This window comes from Beta vulgaris, chromosome 1 (genome assembly GCF_026745355.1).
Source record: "Beta vulgaris subsp. vulgaris cultivar EL10 chromosome 1, EL10.2, whole genome shotgun sequence".
Lineage (NCBI taxonomy): Eukaryota > Viridiplantae > Streptophyta > Magnoliopsida > Caryophyllales > Amaranthaceae > Beta > Beta vulgaris.
This window is the reverse complement of record NC_079202.1, coordinates 2,603,769-2,631,356: the sequence shown is the minus strand read 5'-3', so window position 1 is coordinate 2,631,356 and position 27,588 is coordinate 2,603,769. Positions and strand designations below refer to the sequence as shown.

Below are 27,588 nucleotides of genomic sequence, written 5' to 3'. Positions count from 1 at the left end.
AGTTTGGGTGTCCAACGGTTGTGCTATTAAATTGGCGCATTTCGATCTGTCTTAGTCTTAAGCCTTTGTTTGCCATATCACATAACTCCTCTGCTTCCATTTGTATCCTTCAATCTCTCTCCTCTTCTTCACAAAACAACATAAAACTCTCCTTCAATTTCTCCGTCATTATTTATTTTTAGTCCCCAAATTTTGTTAAGTATCTAGTACAGTTTTTACTTGGAAGTTGTTGAATAGAGAAGAAAAATGATGAAGACTAGCAGTTTTTGGCTTCGTAAATTCATGCCGTCTTCCACACTTATTTCTCCTCCGATAAAGGTTCGTTATACTTGCTTTGTTTGTAGCAAAACGTCGAATTTTGTTTTTCAGAATGGTTTTTTATTGTAATGCTTTTTTTTTTTTTTTGTTAATGGGTTTCTGCCTCATAATTCATATACCTATATTCCAATTTTCTAAAATCACGAATAAATTTGTAAGAATGACAGATTTAGATCAGTACAAGCATGTATATAACCTCAATAAGTGCAAATTGGTAGGGTGCACACGTTCGTATAGTGAGAAAGTTGTGCACGATGAACATCAAGCACTAGATTATGAACAGACCAATACTAATGAACATATACTAACAGAGATATAAATATGTTCATTTTGTTTGTTAGTCATGTACATATATTCATTTGACTTATTATTCATATACATTTTACTTGTTAGTTATATATATATCTACACACCTTTCTTACCATATGAATATGTACATCATCTACATATTGCATATAAGTTTATAATCGTATCGAAGTAATTTGGAAAAAGAATTTCGCAAGAGGTGATATGCATATCTTAGGGATGAAATGCATGTTGAGCTGTGCGTAGTAATTTTATTAACAAATAAAAACACATGTGAATAATTTAATATACTATTCCGGTTCAGGTTACTTTTATCATACACCCCATTGTACTAAGAATATAGTATACCCAAAGCATTTTTTTGGACTATTTTCATTTGAAATCTCCAAATGCGCAAAATTCGCGCTGCTATATAATACATTTAAGGCTATCTGGTATAGAGCCCATTCATGTTACCAATAAACAATGGTGAGACTAGTAGAGCTGTCAGTTTGGTTAATGAACTGTTGGTTGAACTGAACAAACTGAAATTTAAACTGAATTAAACTGAATTAGGAGTAACTGTAACTGAAATCAACTGAAAAATGCTAAACTGAAACTGAAATAAACTGTAAATGAAAAACCATAACTGAACTGCAACTGAACTGAAACAAACTGTAACTGAAAATAACTGCGAAAAACTGAAAAGTTGATCGATCAACTGAACTGAACTGAACTGAATATTTAACTGAATTAACTGAACTGATTCAAACTGAAACTGAAACTGAACTGAACTGAAACTGATTCAAACTGAACTTTTTTAAACTGGTTTTTAATTGTACACAAACCGAATTCACATATTAGCCAAATTCATGATAGTACCTCCAAATCACATAGAAACATAGAAAATGAACTCACACTGTGTCAGCCTTTAATATAGTTGAGCGTCAAAATAAAGCGTCGCTCATGCTTTAATTTTCAACGCTCAAAATTGGGAGATAAATTATCTTTTGACGCTAGGTTTGTCGCTCTATTAGCGTCGCCCCAAGGCTAGGACGTCAAAATATTAGATTGTGTCCCCATACTAGGAAGCATGTGCCACGAAATCTTTATTTGTTGCCCATCTTGGGGCGTCACATTCGTACACTAGGTCGCCCATATTGTGAGATTTTAGGCGATAGTTACTTCGATAAATTTCTTCTCCCGATATTTTTACGCATGGGCCACACAATTAAAAATTTGTTACCCGTATTCAAGTGGAACTACTATCTCATTAATTGTGACCAATCTTTTGTCTAATTAATTTTACAGTTTTTGTTTCTCAAATTAGAAAGGATTGCTATTTGCTACTACCTCTTCTATTTTTTAGTTGAAATGATTTCAAATTTTTTGTTGTCAATATACATTATACATATGAAAAATATGTAGTGAGGAGTATAGTACATACAATTGAGTCTCAAAAGAATTGGGAGGATATAATAAACAAATTTACAGAATAAAATTTTTACAAATTAAAATAATCCTAAAAAGAAATCTATTAATACTTGTAATTCCATCCATTAACAACCAAGAAATCAAAATCCACTAGAATTCAAAGCATCGACTCTGCAACACTTGTAAGACATCTCTGTCAAAAAGAAGATAACATAGTTAGAACTTAGAAGTGGATCTGGAAATCAAACAAAAACATACAGTTAAGAAAAAAAAACAATATAAAAAATCCATCATATTTATTTACAATTGAACTAACCATCGTCCATCGCGAAACTCATGACCAAGTGCCAAAAGAATCATAGTATATGAGTATCACCAAAATTTTAAATGCTACTATCATACTACACAATATCATCAATAATTGGTAAAAATTAAAAGCAAAAACGAACACACAGTTACTTGATTCAACAAAAGTTTCTTGATTCCATTAATCTCAAATCAGATCTATACACCAAATTGATTCCAAAAAAACACCAAACAAGAAAACTGAAATTCTGAAATCTAAGAACTAGTAAACTTAGTGACAGCCTTAGTACCCTCAGAAACAGCATGTTTAGCCAATTCACCAGGCAAAACAAGCCTAACAGCAATCTGAATTTCACGAGAAGTGATAGTAGGTTTCTTATTATACCTAGCTAACCGAGCAGATTCTTGAGCAAGTTTCTCAAAGATATCATTAATGAAACTATTCATTATACTCATCGCTGAAACTCCAAAAAGAACAAAAAAAAAAAATTAAAGAAGAAGAAATGAGAATACTGAATAAAAATAGAACGAACCCGGAAACTAGAAAAAACAACTCCATCCATCATTTATCTTTCCCAAACAATTACTAGAGAAACCAAGAGATAAAAAAACTAATCTGTAAAGAAGAGAAATAAGAAAGAAATAAAAGGATAGTAAGAATTGGTTATCAAATATAATAAATTGCGGAGAAAAAATCAAACAAAAATAACAACAAGACATGTAAATCTGAACAAAAAAATTGAAAAATATAAACATGAACTCTAAGAAAACTAGAGTTATCCTAATATTTAGATCTAACACTAAGCATTACATCAAGTATATAAACAATGAGATTTTCATATTTTTGGCACTTCTTCTTGAATCTTGCGATTTTGACTAAAGATCTTCAACTTTACTTGAGTTATGGCATAAAGAACCCATTTCACAACCATTGCGCTCTACCTTGTAGATTTACTTTGATTTCTTGGATTTTAGCACACCAGTAAGAACATATGAATGTAGGAGATAGAGAAACTGAGAGGTTGAGAGTGAGAGATGAGAGAGAAAATAGATCTGAGATTCAATGGTGTACGTGAAGATGGAAGAGGAATGAGGAAGATGAAGAGTGAGGCTGTGAGGAACGAGTATGAGAGAAAAGACAAAAGAGGGAGGGTTTAGGGATAGGAAGGGATTCAATGGTTGGATTTTTATCCTTTTCAAATCAATGGTCTTAATTCACAATCCTTGACATTCTTTTTTGACCAATGAGAATTGAGAATGTCCAATTACATGGATTGCTAACTTAATCAATGGTTGGATTTTCATCTTTCTAAAATCAATGGCCTAAACTAATAATAAACTAATATTGTATTTTGATATTATTTTGATTTGAGTATTGTAAATTTCTAATTCTAATATTATTAGTTTAGTAACTTTAAAAATTAGTAATGTTATTATAACTTAATAGAAATTATAAACATTCAAAGTTAAATTAGCATTATTGATTTTTAAGAAATTATTATTCTAAATTTATAAATTAGAAATATGTGAACATATTACATGTGGTGATTAGGAATTAATTTAATACTAACATGTAAGACGTAACACAATAACGGTTAACCTACTACTACTACTTGTATAGGTCTTACATTAATACTTAAGTTATTGGTTATAAATTTATATTAATCTACGGTTAATTCTTCTATTAAGGTAGATTTCTTATAACCTTATTTATACAATCATTTATTATTACTCAGCTATAATTTGATTGTATTCAGTTAAGTGAATTTATATACGTTATAACAAGCCTTAATCAGTACTAGACCTTAGCTTATAGTATACTACATATACGAATTTTCGCTTTTCATTCAGTATCTTACTAATAAGCAATAAGGTTTACTACAACATAGTAACAATAATTAACTACTTGTTTCAATTCAATTAGATGATTTGGGTTTCGAAATGAACTTAACTTAAAGATGATTACCTTAGATAGAGTATTGTTATATTCTATTAAGTTAATTAATTAACTTACATTGATACATTTGTTGATATTATCCAATATCCGTTATCGTAAACGAACTTACGCCATCTTGAATTAGCTAATCGACTTACATCGATACATCGATCTAATCCAATATTAACTTGTTTCAATTCAATTAGATGATTTGGATTTCAAAATGAATTTAACTTAAAGACGATTACCTTTAGATAGAGTATTGTTATCTTCTATTAAGTTAATTAATTAACTTACATTGATACATTTGTTGATATTATCCAATATCCATTATCTTAAACGAACTTACGCCATCTTGAATTAGCTAATAGACTTACATCGATACATCGATCTAATCCAATATTAACTTGTTTCAATTCAATTAGATGATTTGGGTTTCGAAATGAATTTAACTTAAAGACGATTACCTTAGATAGAGTATTGTTATCTTCTATTAAGTTAATTAATTAACTTACATTGATACATTTTTTGATATTATCCAATATCCATTATCTTAAACGAACTTACGCCATCTTGAATTAGCTAATCGACTTACATCGATACATCATTCTACATTTGTTGCAACTGAATTAGATGCTTTCGGTTCCAAAATGAACTTAACTTAAAGATGATTAACTTAAGTAGAGTACTGTTATTATCTTGAATTAGTTTATCGGCTTACATTGATACACTCATTCCAATAACAACATGTTTCAATTTAAGTAAACGTTTTGAGTTTCAATTACTTTATCGACTTACGTTGATACATTCATCTAATTTAATATCAATTGTAATTTCTTTTAGTTTGGCTAAGATACGTGAGTTTCAAATTCAATATAACTCGTTAACGATTAACTTAAATGGAGTATTGTTATCTTGATTTCACTTATCGATTCACATAGATACCTCGAGCTAATCCATAATCAACTTATTTTACGTCGATTATAGGCTTTCAATTTTCAAATGCATAGAGCTTAATGACTAATATTGATATATTAATCCATTGAACTAATACACTAAGAGTAAGACATTAATATAATGAACTTTTTTAAAACGTATAACTCGTCTTTTGAGGAAGTTTATAATAATTTATATTGATATGAGACGTCCTTTTTAAACCAAATATGATATGATTTGCATACAACTAAAAGTTTGAATACCGACTTACATAAATTTGTCTTATTCCAAATCATATATATTAGTAATAAAGTTCACTTTTACCGATGTCACTTTCATTCACGTTTTTATGAAGTACAACTGTTTTTTTGAAGCAATTGTGGAAGTTTCGACAACACTTATTTGTTGCATTAATTTTTAACCGGACCCGAAAAAACACTTGGCCAAAATCGACATGAAGCTCAATTTTTCCCGAACAAATACAAGAGTGTGATCAACTTATACCCGAACCGATGCGATTATCGTCGAAGTTATGTGGTTTTCGTCAATAACTGAAATAAACTGAAACGAAACTGAAAATAACCGCAACAAATTTTAACTGCTATGGATTCAACCGTTGGTTGGTTTAACTGTTTGGTCAAAACTGATTTAAACTGCAACTGAACTGAACTGAAAATGGAAAGGAAAAAAACTGAATTAAACTGAACTGAAAAGTTTGTTAACTGAACTGAACTGAACTGTTAATTATTTCAACTGATACAAACTGAACTGATATCAACTGAACTGTTTGGTTATAATCATAACTGAACTGTTGAACTGAATTGACACCTCTAGAGACTAGTGGGGTTTAACACAATAAAGTCCGGTATTAAATGTAACTCAATTTAATTAAGTTTGACGTGAAGTACACACGTTGAGTTTAAGTTATGAACTACGACGTGCTAGTAATATACTTCCTCCGTTTAGAAATAGTTGCACCGTTTCTACTTTTCACGCATGCCGATGTATGATTTCAACTATTAATATCTTTAATTATCAATAAGTAAAAATTATAAAAAGTTGATATTAAAAAAATTTACATCGAGACAAATCTAACAAGATCCCACATGACTATGTTTTTCCTAAAATATAAATCACCAAAGACAATCTAAGTGTAAGAGGTGAATAGTGCACAAAATAGAAATGGTGCAACTATTTCTAAACGGAGGAAGTATTAACTATAAAGGTACTTTCTTTTCAATTTTATACTCCCTCCGTTCCAAAATATAAATCCTATTTCTATTTTTGGAGTCAAATTTTAAAAATTTTGACCAAATATTCTTACTAATGTATACAAAAAAAACATATTCATGAGGGGTCTTGTTAGATTCATCTCAATGTATAAATTCGTAATATTAACTTTTTATATTTTTACTAATAAGAAATAGAAGATATCGTAGGTCAAATGTATGTCTTGGAGACTATGCAAAATGAAATCGGGTCTAGTTACGCAAAACTGGTAAAAATTGACTCGACCTACTAAATACTAATTTAACACAAAATTATTGGGTTTGGGTAAAGGTTTTCAACCTGTTTAAGTAAGTGGGTTGACTTGACACAACCCTTTGATCTCAACATTTTTACTCAAGTACGACACGACAACTTGGTTAACCACTACTATTCTCTCTATCAATGTTATTCCTCGGGCTTGAAATAATTTGAATATCGTTCATAAATATATATAAGATATACTTTTAGGTTGTCCGATTTGGTTTTATTTAAGTAAGATATTAGTATATAAGATGTGGGCTAAGAAAAATATGAAGTATATTTGTTCAGTTTATGTATACATGTGTGCTTGATAAACGGGTCATGTAACATGTTTAATTGATGGGTCTGGTTATGATTAAGTGTTGCTGACCCCTTCATTAGGGTTGAAGGTGTTCAACCCGTTGACAAAACTAAAGGTGGATCTGACACGAATTTGACACGACACGACCCATATATCCCAAATGCAAGCAAAAGTCATATACTTCCTCCGTAACGTTTTAAATGAAACGTTTGCTTTTTCACGCAACCCAATCCACTTATTTAATCATTAATATCTTTAGTTGTGCACACGTAAAAAATATATAAAAAGTAATAATTTGATATTATACATCAAGACAAATCTAACAAGATCCCATTTGATTATGTTTTTCTTTATATAATAGCGATAAATTGGAGTTAAAACTAATCAATAAATAATGTTATTTCACCTAATATTTCATTTGAAATAGAACGAATGAAGTAATTTATTCTGTCATAGTACGCTTATCAGCTAAGCACCTTAGAATTCTGTCTTAAATGTTTTTGGTGGGACTATAGCTCATGACAAAGCTTTTCACACGCTCTAATCCAAACGTGATAACTAAAATACTCATTATCTTTTAATAATTGAAGAAATGTGAGATATGTTTGGTAGTCCTGAATATTCTTCATATTAGGACAATAAATTTATCTAATTTGTAAGCAAATCCTTATGTTCAATCAAATTTATTCTTAAACGTGTGGAAATGGATAAGGATTACCCCCAAATCTTTACATTGGACTTTACTTGCTTCACAACCTTGTTATGATTTAAAGCTATTATCATCATTTATTGTCATATATCAAAGGGCATATTTAAGCAGAATAGATATATTTTGATCCAGCTGAAATTCTAAGAAACTAGTTAGGGCAATTTGACATAAGCTAACTATAAGCTACTAGGAGTTTAGCAAAAAAAAAAAAAAAAAATAGGCTTATTGGTTATCGTTCTTTGTTTCCAATTATCAGTTTTTTTGAAAGCTAAAAACAAATGTGGAAACTAATTTCCCGTTTTATGAAAGCTAAAAACAAATATGAAAATCAGTTTCCAATTTTTCTATCGTTAGTTTCAAACATTGGCATGTTTCATGTAAGTATAAATTTAAGTTTATTAAATATGAAATCGGGTTTTGTGGTTAAACTTTAGTGTATAAGCTTAAGGTTATGAGATCAAATTTTATAAGATGTATTTTCTATATTTTTTTTGTATTGCATGCGTGTTTACATAAAGTAAACACTATAAGGGATAGCGTCATGTGACGTAGTTGCTTTTTCATATACTACCTCCGTTCTTTTTTAGTTGCAACGTTTGACAAATTGCACTATTCATGTTCTCTTATTTGACCACATTTATTGATTTATATGTTAAACAAAATATAGTCATGTGGGGTCTTGTTTGATTCGTTTCGATGTAAGCTTTCATAATATCAAATTTTTGTAATTTTTACTTACATACAATTAGAGATAAAACGATTTGAAATTGTACATTGGCAAGCGTGAAAGTCAAAACGTTGTAGTATTAGTATAGATATAAGTTTACTCAATACAATTATAGTTTTTAATAAGTCAAATTTGTAGTATAGATAAACATGACATGTAATGCACAATATAATCCAACTAAACAGAACAATACATTTCTTACCTATTAAAAGCGTGTTCTCTTTATCTTCAAAAGTAAATTTCAAGTCCAATAAATTTAGATCAAGTTTGATCATGTCTAATACATCAATTAAAATAAGTTCTAATAAGAGTTAATTGGGTTTACTTTAAATAAGTTTAGATTTTTTTTCATCTAAATAGAACGTACCCTAAATAATGAATTGATATAAGATCTCTCCCCAAAAGAAGTAAATGGCCTTCCCCTCCCTTCTATTTCCTTCCCCTATATTTCCTTTGCATAATAATACTCATAAAGTCATAATTGCGGAGGGAGTATTAATGTTACACATGAAGGTCGTTGGGTGATTGAGAGGCATTAATTCATAGCTTTCTGAGTACCTCCATTAAAGCATAGTCATATAGGCCAAATGGCTCCTAACAAAATGCAGGACCTTTTCTTTATACACGGTACAACTGTAATAGGTATCAAAAATCACACTCTCCATTCCAAAATCAATCCGTCTTGTGTGGACCCGGTTCACATTAAAAATAGTGTGGACTAGGCCCCACTACAAACTAATCACTCCCGCTTTCCAAAATTCGTGCGATTTTCTCTCTTTTCAATAAGATTCTCTTGCCCTAAAATTTTAACAAAAACAGTTATTCAGAACAAACATATACTATATCATTTTAAAACACACTATATCATGTCAAACACTATAACGATCGATTATCATAATTTTGTGTAATATACAAATAAACTACACTACAACATTTCAAAATACACTATATTATGTCAAAACACTTAACATATAATGATAATTTTGATATTATCATAAAAGTGTAATATTCAATCTCTCTATATATTTTTCTACGTAATTATCTCATTTTGATTTTTGAACTATCTATCACCCACTTTTATGAGTTTTCAACTAAGATGTAAATTAAGCGACTTAAAGTAATGCATTATTTGTTAAAAAAAGTAATGCATTATTTATTTAAACTAAAAGTTAATTCTAAAAGCAAAATTATATATATATATATATATATATAATATATATATATATATATATATATATATATATATAAGTGAGTTCATATGACAATGCATACTTACATGAGAAATAAGAATGAATTTTACGTTTTATAACTCTTATGAATAAGTGATGTGATTCCAAAAAAAAGAATATTAGAAAAAAATCAAAATATATATTTCAAGCTGTGTAATTATAATATATATATTTGAATTTTTGGCCTTTTCTTTAGCATAAGCAGAGACCTAATGTTCGTCAACACAAACTGAACTTCCCTTGAACACATCTCATTTACAAAAGAAACGGCACTTGCATTGCCACTCAAACCAAAAAATTTTGATAACCTCTCCGGGATTGCCAACCTCTATCTTCTCCTTGTTATTAACACCAGAGTTTTTGAAAGGGCCATCATAAAAGATATTAGGATCGTTAACATGATGAACAACTTGACTAGAGTCAATCTTCAAATTTTCCAAAATTATCAAAGCATCCGCTTTAAACTTGAGCTCACTATCATGAGAGAGAGACGAATATCAACAACGGGTATAATTTTTGAGCCCTACCCGATTTATGAGGCAAAGAAAGCAGGCTTTGTACAATCCAAATTAAAAATTTTAAGCTAAAATTTCGTCTGCTAGTTTGAAAATCCTGCTTGGATTAGGCTGGAATAGCGAGTTTTTGCCCCCAAAGAATAATCATCGGTATGGCCTGAGTCTTTGATCCAATATAGGCCTTTTTTTTTTTAGTTCAATTTGATACTGCTAAGTGCTAACTATCACAACGGTATTTTAAGAGGAGGATTGTTAAACATCATCCTGAAATTACTTAAAACGCCCAAAATTAATAGGGGTGTTCATAAAGGATTATCCAATTTTTTCAGGTATCCGAATATGCGGGTACTTACAATGGGAGTACTAAAAAAATCGGTCATATGTGTCATCATCCCATATTAATTCCCATCATATTTCGAAACAAATAAAGTTCATAAAATGGTGTATACGTTTTGTTGGTAGCTATTATCAGAATGTCATATTATTTGTGAGCCTTATATTACCTTGTAAAACTAAGAATAATGTTTATATTAATCATGCAAATGTTTCAATATGTATTATCTTAAGCACAAGTAAAACACAGGATGACTACGCCATCTATCAACTATCAAGTTTGTATTATTTTGGCCAATTTTCCTCAACTGAAAGTTCCATTTGAATATTCTGGAATTTGGAGAAAACGTAGAAAGACAGCCAATTGTAAGTTAAAAACAAAATGACTATCATTATTTCGCTATCTATTAAGTTGAAAAGTAACGAAAACTTGACCTTACATGGAAAAAATTATAGCTATATAATACAATAGTCGTCATTATCTCTTCCATTTCTTTTTGGTGAAACTTATCTCTCCCTTCATGACAATATGACATAGTGGCAAGACAATCTTTTCTTGGCTGACATGTCATTATGTCGAAACTTGTAAGCACCTTGAGTCCTTGACTCAAAAACTAGTAATCGCTATGTCTCAAAATATTCCTGACACTTGTTAAGGTATATGGTTTAAGATGATAAGTTGTTGTTTGATTATTAGTTGTTATTTTTATTAAAAAGTAGATGTAATATGAGTTAGTAGTTGGTAAAAGTAGTATTAGTTTATAACTTTATATGAAGGAGTGAAAATGTGACTATGATTAGAGTTGGTAGGTAATAAGAGTGATATTATTTTATTTGAAGAAGAGAGAGTGTGAGTCAATCGTTAAAAGATAGAATGATTAAAATAATAGTAGGTCATATTCCAAAATAGAAATGTAAAGAGTATTCCTGGATAGATAAAAAAAGTAAAGTGTAAAAGGTATTCTGGAACGGAGAGAATATATTTATAATAGAAAATTCAACCGTTCAACTTTTGCAATTCGTTGCACAAATTTGATAACTTATACTTTCTCTGCTTTTCTAAGTTTTTTCATTTTGACGTTTAAGACTATTTACAAATTTTAGTTTGATCATTTTGTATTATACTCGCTCTGTTTTTTTTTATCTTTCTCACTTTTATATGCGCATCTTCCAATGCAATATTTAAACTCAAATATCTTTCATTATATATTAGTAAAATTATAACGATTGAATATTAATAATGTACTAATTGAGACGAATCAAACAAGATTCCACATGACTATTTTTTTCTTATAAATTGAAAAAAATTTAAAAGATTCTCTCTAAGTATGAATACTGTCAAGTTTCTAGGTGAGAACGATAGAAAAAAAACAGAGGGAGTACTATATAAGGAAAAATAAAATCATGTGAGATCTTGTTGGATTTGTCTCTATTTTTTTTATAATTTTTACTTATACCTAATTAATGATATAATTGTTTAAATTTGTGCGGTTTGCAAACGTGCATAGAGCAAATGTTAGAACATAAAAACAGAGGAAGGATCATATGTGTTCAAATTTTTAAAGGATATGATTCAGTTGTAATATTTTGAGGTTTGAATTTTCAAAATTGAAACTGGTAATTTGTCAACAAAAATTATTAAAAGAGACGGTCTAATTTTTATTTAAAAGTAGACCTACTCACTAAATGAATTTAACTAATCACTGAAAGAAATTAACCTAGTCACTGTTGTGCTAATTCTCTTTTTAATATTAGGCTTACTATTACCAATTTTAATTTAAAAATAGGCGGTCTCTTGCAAGACAAATTCATTTGTCAACAGTTTATCGAACCAAATCATGATACTCTTTTTCAAACATTTATCGAAAGGATAGACACTAACCTTGAAGGTTGTATGCTGAAACAACGATTGTACAAAGGATATGTCATCGACTTCATAGTTTTCTGAAAGGAGAGATATGTTTGATTTAGTTAAATTTGTTTTTCACCGTTATCTAATATCTATTATAGATGTCATATGGACCACGAACGGATGTATTTTGTGTTTAGTGGGTACGGTTGACCTTACTTAAATCTTGAAATTTCCATTACATAATTTGGATTATTGGACCCCTTTGTGTATCCGCCATTGATATGAACATGGCTATTGATTAATTAAAGTCCTCCTTACTTTTGAAAACATTGTGACTTACATGCATCAATTTTCAACGATATTACAAGTTATAGGTCCATTTGCCTGCAAAAAATTTCCTTTAATGTGACTGGAATTTTTTTTAACCAATTTGATAATGTGGCCAAATCTTATCTATATGATGTAAATCGGCCTCTTTTTGAAAGCCTCGGGCTTGTTTGCAATATTTCCTTAGTTCCTTATTCATTTAGTATGGCTTTGTTGGATTTTATGATATTTCAATAAGTTAGATGCTAATGACTAATGACAAGTATTTATCCAATTAATTATGCAGTATTTGAAGCTTGAAGGTCTCAAATTCTACACGTCTCAGGCAGTATCACCAGCTTACAGGTATAAAATTAGATGAATCGACGTGAAAAATGAACGAATTGGTGTTTCTGCAACCCGACTCTATATATATATATATATTATATATTATTATATATATATATATATATATATATATATAATATATATATATATATATATATATATATATTGTTATAACGGACGTGAGAGAGAAACAAATTATGAATGCAAAAAACGATAAAAACAGACAACAGATTTACGTGGTTCACCAATTTGGCTACATCCACGGCAGAGAGAGGGAGAATATTTTATTATTGAGAAGAACAGATTACAGAGAGAAAAGAATGTATTTCGTAGTCTAAAACCCTAGAATATAAACAGAGTATTTATATCCCGTCAGAAAAACGCGAAAACGCGTTAACCGGGCAGCCGCCCGATCGGGTCGGGAGAACCCGCCCGATCGGGCGGTATTTTACTTCCCCAGTTTTAGTTGCGCCCGGTCGGGCGAAGATTGCCCGAGTCGTAATTCGGTACTTCGCCCGATCGGGGAAACGCCCAATGCCATCGGGCGAACACCTTTTTCACTTCAGCTTCTTCTCTCGTTGCGGGCCCGATAGGGCGGCCTCGCCCGACCCGATCGGGCGGTATCCATAAACTCGCTTTTGACGCATTTCTTCGAACACCTTCGATGCACAATGATTCAAGGCATATTTCTACAAATCTCCACCTTGACTTGAATCCTCTCACAATAACCAAAAACAGATGCATTGATCACAACGCCCAGAATCTCCCAAACACCAGATTTGTCCCAAAAGACAACCAGACCAGATTAGTCCCTAAGGACCCCAGAATTGCCCAAGGAGGGCAATTAACAATCACGAACATTGAGTAAGTCCAAACAATGTTGAAACTTACTCTGCGGAACCGGCTTGGTGAACATATCAGCAGGATTATCAGCAGTTCCTACCTTTTTCACCTTAATCCTAGTCTCACTCCTTAGGAAATGGTATCTCACATCAATATGTTTAGTCCTCTCATGATGGACTTGATCCTTAGCTAAACATATTGCACTCAGACTGTCACAGTAAACAGTAGCCTGATCATGATGCAACCCAAGATCACTAACTAGTCCCTTTAGCCATATTCCCTCTTTAGCAGCTGCTGTCAATGCCATGTACTCTGCTTCAGTAGTAGACAAAGTAACTGTAGCCTGCAAAGTTGCCTTCCAACTAACAACAGAACACCAAGAGTAAATACATAACCAGTCATTGACCTCCTACTGTCAACATCTCCAGCATAATCAGAATCCGAATAACCAGTGACTAAACACTGGGTATCATTCCCATAAATGAGACCAACATCAGAAGTACCTCTTAGGTACCTAAAAATCCTCTTGACTGCCTGCCAATGCTCCTTACCAGGATCACCCATGAACCTACTAACTACACTGACTGCATGTGCAAGATCCGGCCTAGTGCAAACCATAGCGTACATCAAACTCCCTACTGCACTAGCATAAGGAACCCGACTCATGTACTCCTTCTCCTCAGCAGTTTTGGGTGCAAAAGCCACAGACAAATGATTATTTGAAGCACTTGGAGTGTCTATAGGCTTTGCAGTTGTCATGCCAAACCTTGATAGAATCTTCTGAATATAACCTTTCTGAGACAAGAAAAGTTTCTTCTGACTTCTTTCCCTATAGATCTCCATCCCCAAAATCTTCTTTGCAGCACCCAAATCTTTCATCTCAAACTCAGCACTGAGAAGACCCTTCAACCTCTGAATATCAGACTTAGCCTTAGCAGCTATAAGCATATCATCTACATACAGAACCAGATATATGAAAGAACCATCACTCAACTTGTTATGGTACACACAACAATCATACTCACTTCTGTTGTAGCCCAACTCAATCATGTAGCTGTCAAACCGCTTATACCACTGCCTAGGAGACTGCTTTAGCCCATACAAGGACTTCTTCAATCTGCAAACATAGTCTTCTTTTCCCGGAACTTGGAACCCATCTGGTTGTGTCATATAAATCTCTTCTTCCAACTCCCCATGTAGGAAAGCTGTTTTCACATCTAGTTGCTCAAGTTCAAGATCCTGATGTGCAACCATTGCTAGTAGCACCCTGATGGAAGTATGTCGACTACGGTGAGAAAATCTCATTATAATCTACCCCTTCCCTTTGTGTGAACCCTCTTGCAACAACCCGAGCTTTATATTTAACCCCCTCAGTAGGTGAAGACCCTTCTTTCTTCTTGAAGACCCATTTGCATGTCACAATCTTTCTCTCCTTAGGACGTTTGACTAACTCCCAAGTCTGATTTTTATCGAGAGACTCCATCTCATCTCCCATTGCAGCAAGCCATAAAGTAGACTCACTTCCAGAAACAGCTTCCTTATAGGTGGATGGCTCATGATTTTCAACCTCCACCTCCTCAGCAACCTGAAGTGCATAGGCCACCATATCTTCAAAACCATACCTCTTTGGAGGCCCCACACCAACTCTTCTAGCTCTATCAAGTGCTATGCTTGGTTGATGAATTTCAGATGGCTCTTCTTCATGTTGATCTTCTCCACCTTGGTGCTGTGATTCACTCTCAGCCTGAGTGACTTGCAGCTCCACCTGTTTATCAACATCTCCACTGACGGACACCACAGTAGACTTTACAGAAGGGTTAAGCATGGAATTTTCATCAAATATTCATTCCTACTAAGTATGACACGATTTTCAGAAGGTGACCATACTCTATAGCCCTTAACCCCAATCCCAAAACCAACAAATCTACCCTTCTTAGCTCTAGGTTCTAATTTTCCCTCATTTACATGATAATAGACAGTAGAACCAAAAATTCTCAACAAAGAGTAATCTGCAGGCTTACCAGACCACACCTCATAAGGTGTCTTGCAGTCAATACCTGTATGGGGTCCCCGATTGATCAGATAGCAAGCTGTACTTACAGCTTCTGCCCAAAACCTCCTAGCCATCCCAGCATTTGAGAGCATGCACCTTGCTCTCTCCAGAAGTGTCTGATTCATGCGTTCTGCAACTCCATTCTGTTGTGGCGTGTTTTAACAGTATGATGGCGAGCAATCCCTTCATTTTTGCAGAACTCATCGAACTCAGACCAACAGAACTCCAGACCATTATCAGTTCGCAGCCTTTTGATCTTCCTTTCAACTTGATTTTCCACTAAAACCTTCCACTGTTTGAAATTCTTGAAAGCATCACTTTTATGCTTCATCATAATCACCCAAGTCATTCTTGAATAATCATCAATCATAGACACAAAATACCTGTGACCTCCAATAGATGCAACTCGGGAAGGTCCCCAACAATCAGAGTGAATATAATCAAGTGTACCTTTAGTTGTATGAACCGCCTTTGGAAACTTGCTGCGATGAAGCTTCCCAAACACACAGTGTTCACAAAACTCTAGGCTCTGCACCTTGTGCCCACATAGAAGATTCCTTTTTGATAGAATTTGCATCCCTCTTTTGTGCCCAAGTCTCATATGCCACAACTTGGTCAACTCCTCCTTGTGAATCTCAGATGATGCAACAGCAGCAGAATCTGTCATAGTAGACCCCTGAAGAATATATAAGGTACCAACTTTAATACCTTTCAGAACCACCTTTGAACCCTTGTAGACACTCATAGCTCCACCTTCACCTTGAAAACTGAACCCTTACTATCTAGAAGACTCAGAGATATCAGATTCTTTGTCATTAATGGAACATGCCTAACTTCGTTCAAGGTACAAGAGTGTACCATCATGAGTCCTCACCCTTATAGAGCCTATCCCAACTACTTTGCAGGCAGCACTGTTAGCCATAGAAACATTGCCTCCATCTATCTGCTTGTAAGTTGAAAACCACTCCCTGCATGGACTAATATGATACGATGCCCCAGAATCAAGAACCCACACATCCCTACAATGTGACTGGCTATTAACTACTAGGGCCAGATCTTCCTCAGAATCACCTCCAGTTTCTGCCAAAGCAGCAGAACCTTCACTTTTATCCTGCTGTTTCTTTTTCTTAGGACACTCATTCTTCCAATGCCCCTTCTCCTTACAGTAATTACAGATATCAGTAGTTTTAGGACCCTTAGAATTCGAATTTTTAAAGTTCGTTTTCTTTTTACCAGATTTCTTTTGTCCCTTCCCTCCAGTAACTACTAATCCAGATGCCTGATTTTCTGTACTAGACCCAGAAGCCTGGTGACGGACTTCTCTAGTATGCAAGCAGATCTTACTTCTTCTAACGACAGACTATCTTTACCAACAATAAATGAATCCACAAAATTCTCATATGACATAGGCAAAGATACCAACAGAATTAAAGCAGCATCCTCATCATCTACTTTAACATCAATATTTCGCAGATCTAGTAAGATGGTATTTAATTTATCTAAATGATCTCTTAGAGACGTACCTTCCTGCATACGCAGGCTGAACAGACGTTGCTTCAAAAGCAACTTGTTGGTTAGAGATTTCGTCATGTACAAGCTCTCTAACTGCAACCACAGACCAGCAGCAGTGTCCTGCTCCGCAACTTCAGTAATTATGTCGTCAGACAGACACAACATAATTGTTGAATGTGCTTTCTCCTCCAGAATTTCCATCTCAGCGGTAACTGAATCCGTTGCCTTCTTGGCCAACGGTGCCCACAACCCCTGTTGCTTCAGTAAAGCCCGCATCTTGATTTGCCACAGACTAAAACTATTCCTCCCAGTAAATTTATCAATTTTGACATTCATCCCAGACATCTTTCTCACACAGATCGATCACCAAAGCTCTTGATACCAATTTGTTATAACGGACGTGAGAGAGAAACAAATTATGAATGCAAAAAACGATAAAACAGACAACAGATTTACGTGGTTCACCAATTTGGCTACATCCACGGCAGAGAGAGGGAGAATATTTTATTATATGAGAAGAACAGATTACAGAGAGAAAAGAATGTATTTCGTAGTCAAAACCCTAGAATATAAATAGAGTATTTATATCCCGTCAGAAAAACGCGAAAACGCGTTAACCGGGCAGCCGCCCGATCGGGTCGGGCGAACCCGCCCGATCGGGCGGTATTTTACTTCCCCAGTTTTAGTTGCGCGCCCGGTCGGGCGAGATTCCCGAGTCGTAATTCGGTACTTCGTCCGGCCCATCGGGCGAACCCTTTTTCACTTCAGCTTCTTCTCTCGTTGCGGGCCCGATCGGACGGCCTCGCCCGACCCGATCGGGCGGTATCCAGAAACTCGCTTTTGACGCATTTCTTCGAACACCTTCGATGCACAGTGATTCATGGCATATTTCTACATATATATATATATATATATATATATATATATATATATATATATATATATATATAAACTTCATTATCATTTCTCACATAAGTATGCATTCTCATAGGAACTCATTTCTATATAGGGGCGAAATCACATGAGAATGATTCTTACATGAGAAATGAGAATAAATCTCAACCACACGATTGGATTGAGTTACAACACTTGTTCATTAGAGTTATACCTCCCTAAAAAATTTTGAGCCCAAAAAAAAATTTTTTTTTTTGAACTTTTTTTTTCTTATATTCATTTTTTGGAGTTACATCACTTTTTCGTTAGAGTTACATCACTTATACATAAGAGTTATATCGAATAAACTTCATTCTCATTTCTCACATAAGTATGCATTCTCATAGGAACTCATTTCTATATATATATATATAATATATATATATATATATATATATATATATATATATATATATATTATATATATATATATATATATATATATATATGTGTGTGTGAAGTAAAGAGGATGAATCCTATCTTTAGCATTGCCGATCAAGTAGATAAACTATCTTGTCATGCAATGACATTTTAGTTGGAGCTGGTTTTATAAGTTCTCTCAAAAAATATTGGTCGACAGGAATCTAGCATTTTACGTAGTAACAATTATTTTGATATACGGTATTAAAATAATTAAGTTTGTACATTAATGCAAAAGTGCAAGTGTGTTAAGAGTAAAGCCCACATGTGAGTTAGAAATAAGTGTCCCACATTGAAGAATTAGAGAGAGAATGACTAACATATAGATTGGTGGGTTACTCCACCTATCACCAATTGGTTTTAGGATGGAACCCTGCCAACCTTGTATGTGGTCACTCTCTCCTCTAACATGGGCTTGTGTGTGGGCCCAATGAAGTTCATCATGGTATCAGAGTGGACGATCTTGGCCCGTTATGAAATGCAAGATGGAAGGTGTTGAAGATCTGTTTGGAGTATCCAAATTGCAAGATTAAAGGTGGCTCACATGTGAGGGGGAGTGTTAAGAGTAAAGCCCACATGTGAGTTAGAAATAAGTGTCCCACATTGAAGAATTAGAGAGAGAATGATTAACATATAGATTGGTGGGTTACTCCACCTATCACCAATTGGTAGGGGTCGTACTAACCTTTTGATAATCACCTGACATTGTCTTGATTCTTTTGAACTTGGATTGACAGCGACGATGAGTGTGCTGATATTGACTGGGACGCTATGGGTTTTGGCCTCACACCCACTGATTACATGTATATCATGAAATGCTCCCAACAGGATGAGGGCTTTACTCAGGGGGAACTGCATCCGTATGGAAATATAGAATTGAGCCCTTCTGCTGGGGTTTTGAACTATGGACAGGTCAGTGACTTTTGTACAATCCTATATGTTTTAAGTTGGTTAACTATAAAATCAGGCATAGTCGCATAGACAGCATGTATACGATCCATTATTATTCAAGTATTGACATCAATGGTTTTACATTTTCAAAGGGCTTATTTGAAGGAATGAAGGCACATAGGAGAGAAGATGGACAAATTGTCTTATTTCGCCCCGATCAAAACGCCCTACGTATGCAAACAGGTGCTGAAAGAATGTGCATGCCTTCCCCTACCATCACTCAATTCATTGATGCTGTCAAGCAGACCGCTCTTGCCAACAAGCGCTGGGTATGTAACTCTTGATTTATCTTAATTAAGAATTAAAGATATCCTTTTGTCGATCTTGATATTGATCAGTTTCAGCATCTTATCAGTTTCAGCTACATTTCAGGTAGTATTGCCAAACAGAGCCATTAACTTTTATATGAATAATGTAACAGATTCCTCCTCCTGGAAAGGGATCCCTCTACATGAGACCTATGCTCCTAGGAACAGGGCCGATTCTTGGGCTGGGTCCTGCTCCTGAGTACATGTTCTTCACCTATGCTTCCCCAGTTGGCAGCTATTTCAAAGTGAGTTTTTCGCTCATACTAAATAGCGTAATCAGCTGTTCAGTTGCGTGTTCTTTTCATTGCACCTGCAACGTGTGCTCTTTTTATCATACTGCCAGAGCAAGAGCTGAAAATGGTTTCATTAGGTGCTAAACTCTGCCATGGTTCCTTCTCCTCTTTCAGGAAGGCAGTGCTCCCCTGAATTTGTATGTTGAACAAGAATTTGATCGTGCTTCTCGTGGTGGAACTGGTGGAATAAAAACGATCAGCAACTATGGACCCGTAAGCAAATACAATCATTTCGACCCAAATTTGTAGCAGAAAGTTTAACTTACGTTACACTAACCATATGACTGTGTGTTTATATTGTTAATCAGGCTTTGAGGCCACTGGTGAAGGCGAAGAGCAATGGATTCTCTGATGTTTTATACCTCGATTCTGTGGAAGGGAAATACGTTGAGGAGGTCTCTTCGTGTAACATATTTACGGTAAAGGTAATAATTCTACAATTCTACAAAAGATCCGTAAACTTTTCAAGGCATGGAAGAAATTTCTAAGAGAAGCATGCTTATATATACTGATTAACATTTTTTCAGGAAAACACAATCTCAACTCCAACAATAAAAGGTACTATTCTCCCAGGAGTTACAAGAAAAAGCATCATTGAAATTGCCCGTGATCTTGGTTACAATGTAAGTCATGCATATTTTGTATGAAGCATATAAATCACTACTCTTTGACCTTTATGGACTGTGCTTTGTCTAGACAATTACAGCTTAATTTTAATGTCATAATAGGTCGAGGAACGCCCAATCCCAGTAGAGGAATTGCTTGAAGCTGATGAAGTTTTCGGCACAGGAACTGCTGTTGTTGTTGCCTCTGTCGGTAGCATTACTTACCTTGGTCGAAGGTACGTAGCAATAATTTGCACTGAATGAATCATCACCCAGAATGACCCATTTTTACATTGACAAGATGCAAACTCCCCAGAAATGATATTAAACACAGCCTAGAAACTTGTTATTGTGTATGTACATTCTAATTGGAAGAGGTTTTTTTTACAATTGCAGGGTAGAATACAGGACAGATGATAACTCAGTATCAAAAAGGTTGCTGTCAACATATGTTGCAATCCAAAATGGTTTAATTGAGGACAAGAAAGGTTGGATGGTTGAAATTAAATAGGGCTCTATAGACTATAGTTTCAGCCAAGATGCTGTATAAATGTAGATGTTTTTTTTCTTCTTTTTTTAGTGGATATTTTGATTAGTTACTCTTTAAGCTTATTCATTTTAGATATAGTGGAATGTCTGAAAATTGTAAATCATGCAAGAATGATGCATGTCAAGATGTGAAGTGGACTAATGTAATGTAAACTGTTTTTTCTTTGAGGTGAATGTTTAGTGTACTTTAGTTTATCAACTTGACTGCCGAATGCAATTAAGATTGTTTCGTCAGAAAGACAGTACTCTCCAATGGGTTTTTAAAGTGGACTAAAAATGGTTAGCCACTTTGCTTTGCATTAGTATTTCTGCTGACTCGCGTGTATTTGTATTATTATTATCATTGATGGTGGTGGTGGTGGTATTTTTGGTGGTGGTGTTGGTGTCTGTGTGGTTGGCATTGGTATTAGTTGGTCGTAGTCAACATAGTCACAATTCACTTTTTAAATATCCTTAGTAATGAAAACTGAACTTCTATTTATCTCCCTATAATTACTTGAAATTGCCCAAAAAAAATTGAAATGTCATTTATAACCTTTTCATCTCCCTAAATCACCATCCACCTCCTACCAGTCTGCCACCAGCACCACCAGTAGTTGCCACAACCACCCACATCAGCCCCACCTTCACCCTCTCCCCCACCCCCACTAGCACCACCCCACCCCCACAAGCAGCCCCTTCACCTCCTGCGATCCCCACGAGCAGGCCCCATCTGAAAATTTTCATTTTCCCCACCAAAAAATCACAGATCAAAAACTCCACCCTGAAAATGGACAGAGGTGTGGCTGTCGGTGCATGGCGACCCGACCGTCTGTCACGCTCTCGGAGTGTGTCGGGTCTTGAAATTACTAAGCTTTGACAACCTCCAATTGCAGAACCCCTCACCCCGCAATCACCACCACCTGCGGTTTACCCAGATCTCGCCCCCACCGACTGCAAATTTCTACCACCAGCGACTGCAAATTTCTACCACCAGCGACGCCTCCATTGCTTCTTCAATATACGTGCATCAAATAGAGATAAAGCAACCAAATTTTTTTTGGAGACCATGGGGAACGTCTCGCCTGGACGATCTCCCCATGGCCCGAACGTCGGGTCGGAACGTTCGAGCCATGGGTGGAACGTCCAGGCTGGACGTTCGCCCCATGGCCCGAACGTTCAGGCCCGACGTTTGGGCCATTGGGCGATCGTCCAGGCGAGACGTTCCCCATGGTCAATTTTTTTTCGGTATTTATCAGTAGGTTGGTGTTGATGCAGGTGGCGGGTGGTGGGAGGTGGTGGTGGGGTGGGTGGTGGTGGGTGTGAAAAAAAGGAGAGGGTAAAACAGTCTAATAAAATAATATCATGGCGATTTTAAGTAATTTCAAGGCGATGTTTAACAATCCTCTAATGAAAACTGTATTTCCCCTATTAAATAGTATTTCATCCGTTTCTTTTTAATTTACACTTCATTTTGAGGGAGAACCAAGGAGGATGCACAAAAGTATGGGAGAGAAACTAAAAAGGTGGAGAGAGAAATTGAAAAAGTGAGGGAGATAAACAAAAGAGTGGGTTAAATATTAAAAAGCGAATTGGGTGGAAAAAATAGGAGAAAGTAGATGTGATATGACACTAAAAATAGAAAAAGCAACAGTGTGTAGATTAAAAAAGAAACGGACTAAAAAGAAAAGTGTGTAGATTAAAAACAAACGGAGGGAGTAATAGATACCATATTTTGACTCAAATGTCTTTTTTCATTCTTTATCAGTTCCATATATTAACGCAATGTCTTTTTTTTCACCCTTTAATTCTAATATTTTTGCACTCGATAGGATTTCGCTTTCTACTTTTAGTCAGTATTTAACTCCTTTTATTTCCTAAAGATTCTTTTTGTTATCGTTCCTACAAATACCAAAGAGGAGCGGTTTGGTGGGGTATAGGATGAGTAAAAAGGACAAAGTAGGAGTAAGAAAGGAGAGAGAAAAGGGGTTCAAAGGACTAAAATCTAATTTCCCAAAAATTAGGAGTTGGCGGAAATATGTGGATGTTTACAACTTATGTTTAGTTTTCCTCCCAAATTTCAAAAAGTAATTCAAATTTTTAATCTACCTTTTTCACTTCTAGTGCAATGCTATATATATAATCCTATTTACAAAACAATATTTCTTCCCTCAAAATGAAAACTCTTTTCTCTCTCACACACACTCTCTTTCTCCATGTGTGTCCCATTAAAGGAGGAAAAAGCTACTAAATGACTTAAAAAACATATACACTCAAATTTGAAATTATTACATTATTTTCTAAAGTTCAATGGCATCACATTGGAGATCAAAATGCAACAATTGTAGGATCCACTCCACCAGGGCAATCTAATGACACACTCAAGCAATAATCAGTGAAGAACAAAAGTAGCTAATGGTCCAATCTTTCCAAGACAAGAACAGTGATAGAGAACTTCAATTCCATGGGCTCAGTCAAGGCATCAATTATTCATTTTAGGTTTTCACCTAAATGCGTTGGAGAAATTTGGAAGAGAGAAAAACAACACATTGATGCAGGGGTTCCATTAAATTGTACTCCATTATACAGACCCTGGGAAGGACTTCAACAATAGTATTAGGTTTCTTGGTTATGATAAAAGTACATTTGACCCTTTCCTATCATTACTCATGATCTACAAAGTGATTTATATCTCACGACTATGAGGTAGAAGACCCCATTCATGTAGGCAACTAGACCCAAACTCAATTTGACCTGAATAGCCAAACTAATTCCTTTCTTGACCTATTGACTTTAGTAGAGAACCATATTCCTTCAACAAATGAAAACCAACCAGAAATAGAATATGACATAGAAGGTACTGATGAAGATGATGTTGAGGTAGTGAATGCTAGGGATAGGGTGAGGGAGGAAAAAAAGAAGCAGTTATCATATAATGATGAGTTGATGATGTGGAATAGGGTAACTCAGACCAAGGGCAAAAGCATTAATATTTAAAATGCGTTTGATGAAGATGGGAGTGATTTAAAAAGCCCCACTGAATCAGATGAGGATAATTGTGAGTATCTAGTGCCACCAGAACCAACTAAGAAATCAAAGAACAGGCTATTGGAAGAAGGAGACTATAGCAAGTCCAAGTTTTATGTTGGATAGTCATTTGAGAATGCTAAGAATTTTAGAAAAGCCCTTATTAACTACTCCATTTCAGTTGGGAGGGACATTCCTATAAATAAAAATGACAGTCGGAGGGTTGGTGTGCACTGCAGTAGTAAGAACAAAGGTTGTCCTTGGAAAATTTGGGCATCTTGGGAAAGAGGGAAGAGGAATTTCATGGTGAAAACACATACTCCTGAACACACTTGTGGGAGAACTCCAAAAACTGAAGAAGATGAGAGCAAGTTGGATAGTTGTAAACTATCATACTAAGTTTAAGGTGAAACCTTACATTAACTTGCAAGATATATAATTCAGACAATTTGGCTTGAGTGGGGTATGAAGATTAGCAAATTCATGGCACGGAGCAAGGATGAAGGGACAAGCTTTAATAGTTGGTGAATACAAGGAGCAATATTCACTACTCCCAAGGTATGCAGCTGAGATCCTTAAGAGTAATAGAAATAATACCGTCAAGCTTCAAATGAATGTGAATGTGTTTGAGAGGGGTTACTTCTATTTTGAAGCATTGAGAAGAGGGTTTATGGGAGGTCGTAGGCCCTTTATTTTACTTGATGGTTGTTTTCTTAAAGATCCATTTGGGGGGCAGCTACTAGTTACAGTTGGCAGGGATGGGAACAATCAATTTTTCCCCATAGCATGGGCAGTGGTGGAGGTGGAAAGCACTGACAATTGGAGTTGATTTTTGAATTTGTTGGTAATAGATTTAAGGAGCAATTCAGGTGCAGGGTACACATTCATGTCAGATCAACAAAAGGGGTTATTAACTGTTGTGAGAGAAGTATTTCCAGAAGTTGAAACAAGAGTTTATGCCAGACTTGTGTACACAAACTTCTGAATTGTTTTTGGTGGTGGCATGGAGTACAAGAAGCAATTTTGAATTATTGTCAAATCCACAACTGAGAATGACTTTAATGCTCAAATGGAAGTGATGAGGCAAATTTCTACTGCTGCAACAGAAGATCTACTAAACAGAAACTATAGGAATTGGTGTAGAGCTTTCTATAGTACCATGTCATGTTGTGATTGTGAATGCTTACATCATCAACAACACACATAAGCCAATCATTACAACGCGTGAAGACATTAGAGAGGGTTTGATGGAAAGATTGCATAAAAAAAAGAGATGAAATTGGGAAGAAAGAACTGTTTTTATGCCCTAGAATTCAACAGCTACTAGAGAAGCACTTGGGCTAGAGGGTGGAATGCTTTTTGGGATGGTGGCTTCTGTTATGGAGTAAGAGAAGGAGCCACTCAAACTAAGTATGTTAATTTGTCAGAGAGAACTTGTAGCTGCAATGATGGCCATATGGAACAAAGTTGATACATTGCAAGCATGCAGTGTGGCCATATAGTACAAAGTTGATGAACCGGAACAATATGTTAGTCATTTTTTCAGAAAAGAAATCTACATGAAAGCCTATGAGTTTTTGTTGGGGCCACTTAATGGTCCTCAAGAGTGATCACAATCTGACTCCTAAGTGCTTCTACCCAAAGTGAAAAATTAAAGGTGCGTCATAAACTAAAAATTAAAAGGAGACTTCAAGTTGGAGAAGTAATTAAATCAGGTAAGTTGAAGAAGGTTTGGACTGTAATGACTTGTAGTTCTTGTGGCATCCAAGGACACAACAAGAGAGGGTGTAAAAATGTGAGGTCTGAGAACCATGGTCCTTCAACTTCCAATGCAACAACCACAACTGAACAAGCAACCACACCAATGCATAATAGGGGGGTAGGTGTATATGCTTACCCTAATGGGCATAAGAGAATAGCAACTGTAAGTGAATATAGTTTTATCATGTATTAAGCAAACAAACTTCATGTCCTGTTATTAGATAACTAATTTATGTCACTAGTGGAAAAATGAAGAAGGGTTGCGCTGAAAAAGGCCTGTAGGGTTGTGCTTTTTGACAGCAGCCCTTTCAATAGCAGCCCTTCACATTTTAAGTAGGGCTGCGCTAGAAAGCGCAGCCCTTCACTGTGAAGGGCTGCACTTTTTAGGTAAAAGCGTAGCCCTTCATAGCTAGAAGGGCTGCGCTTTTTAGGTAAAAGCGCAGAGGGCTACGCTTTTACCTAAAAAGCGCAGCCCTTCCTACCAAAAAAAAAAAAAGTTTTTTGACATTTTTTACTCATAATCTCACATTTTCTGAAATTATACAAAAGAGAAACGAAACGAAAATAAACCCAAACAAAAACAAAGAACGAAATGAAAATGAAAAAAAGGAACAAAAACTAATATACAGAAGAGAAGAAATTATAGATTTGAAAATACAAGAACATTAATCAAAACGAAGATGAAAATACAAGAACATTAATCAAAACAAAGAGAAGTATACAAGAACATTAAATCAAACAAAGAGAAGTATACAAGAACATTAATCAAAACAAAGAGAAGTATACAAGAACTTAATCAAAACAAAGATTAAGAAATTATAGATCTGAAAATACAAGAACTACCTCCAAACATTAACCTAATAATGTTTAAATACATAAAACAAAACCCTAATACATAATTAAGGAAAAAAAATTCGGAAATACTTATAATGCCTATTTGGAGCCTTAAACGAACTCGGAAACCGTTGGCCCGTTCCGCTTCCGAAAAAGTATCACAATAGGCAATCGGACTCCGTCGGCATGATTCGTGCAAATCATTTCAGGCTTTTTGTCGCATTTGTCACATTTTCTGGGAGTTTTTGAGAGAGAAGAGAGGATGAGAGAGAAGGAGGAAAGGGAGGAGGGTCGTGAGAGAGGAGAGAGAAGGAGGAAAATGAATGAGGGATGTGAGAGAGGAGAGAGAATGAGGGAGTTTTTTTATAAAAGCGCAGCCCTTCACTTAGTAGGGCTGCGTTTTTAGGAAAAGTGCATCCCTTCTTATTTCAGAAGGGCTGCGCTTTTCCTAAAAG

The 27,588-nt window shown here is 34.9% G+C and overlaps 1 protein-coding gene across 1 annotated transcript; it reads left to right on the top strand.

The window, feature by feature from the left end:
- Positions 1–21,700, top strand: LOC104901595 (branched-chain-amino-acid aminotransferase 2, chloroplastic). Its single transcript, XM_010689188.4, has 10 exons — positions 1–318; positions 13,025–13,083; positions 19,564–19,738; positions 19,870–20,046; positions 20,199–20,330; positions 20,493–20,591; positions 20,687–20,803; positions 20,906–21,001; positions 21,107–21,219; positions 21,380–21,700. The coding sequence occupies exons 1-10, from the start codon at positions 247–249 to the stop codon at positions 21,492–21,494; spliced, it is 1,155 nt and encodes a 384-aa protein (XP_010687490.1). The 5' UTR covers positions 1–246; the 3' UTR covers positions 21,495–21,700.
- The last annotated feature ends 5,888 nt before the right edge of the window (positions 21,701–27,588 follow it).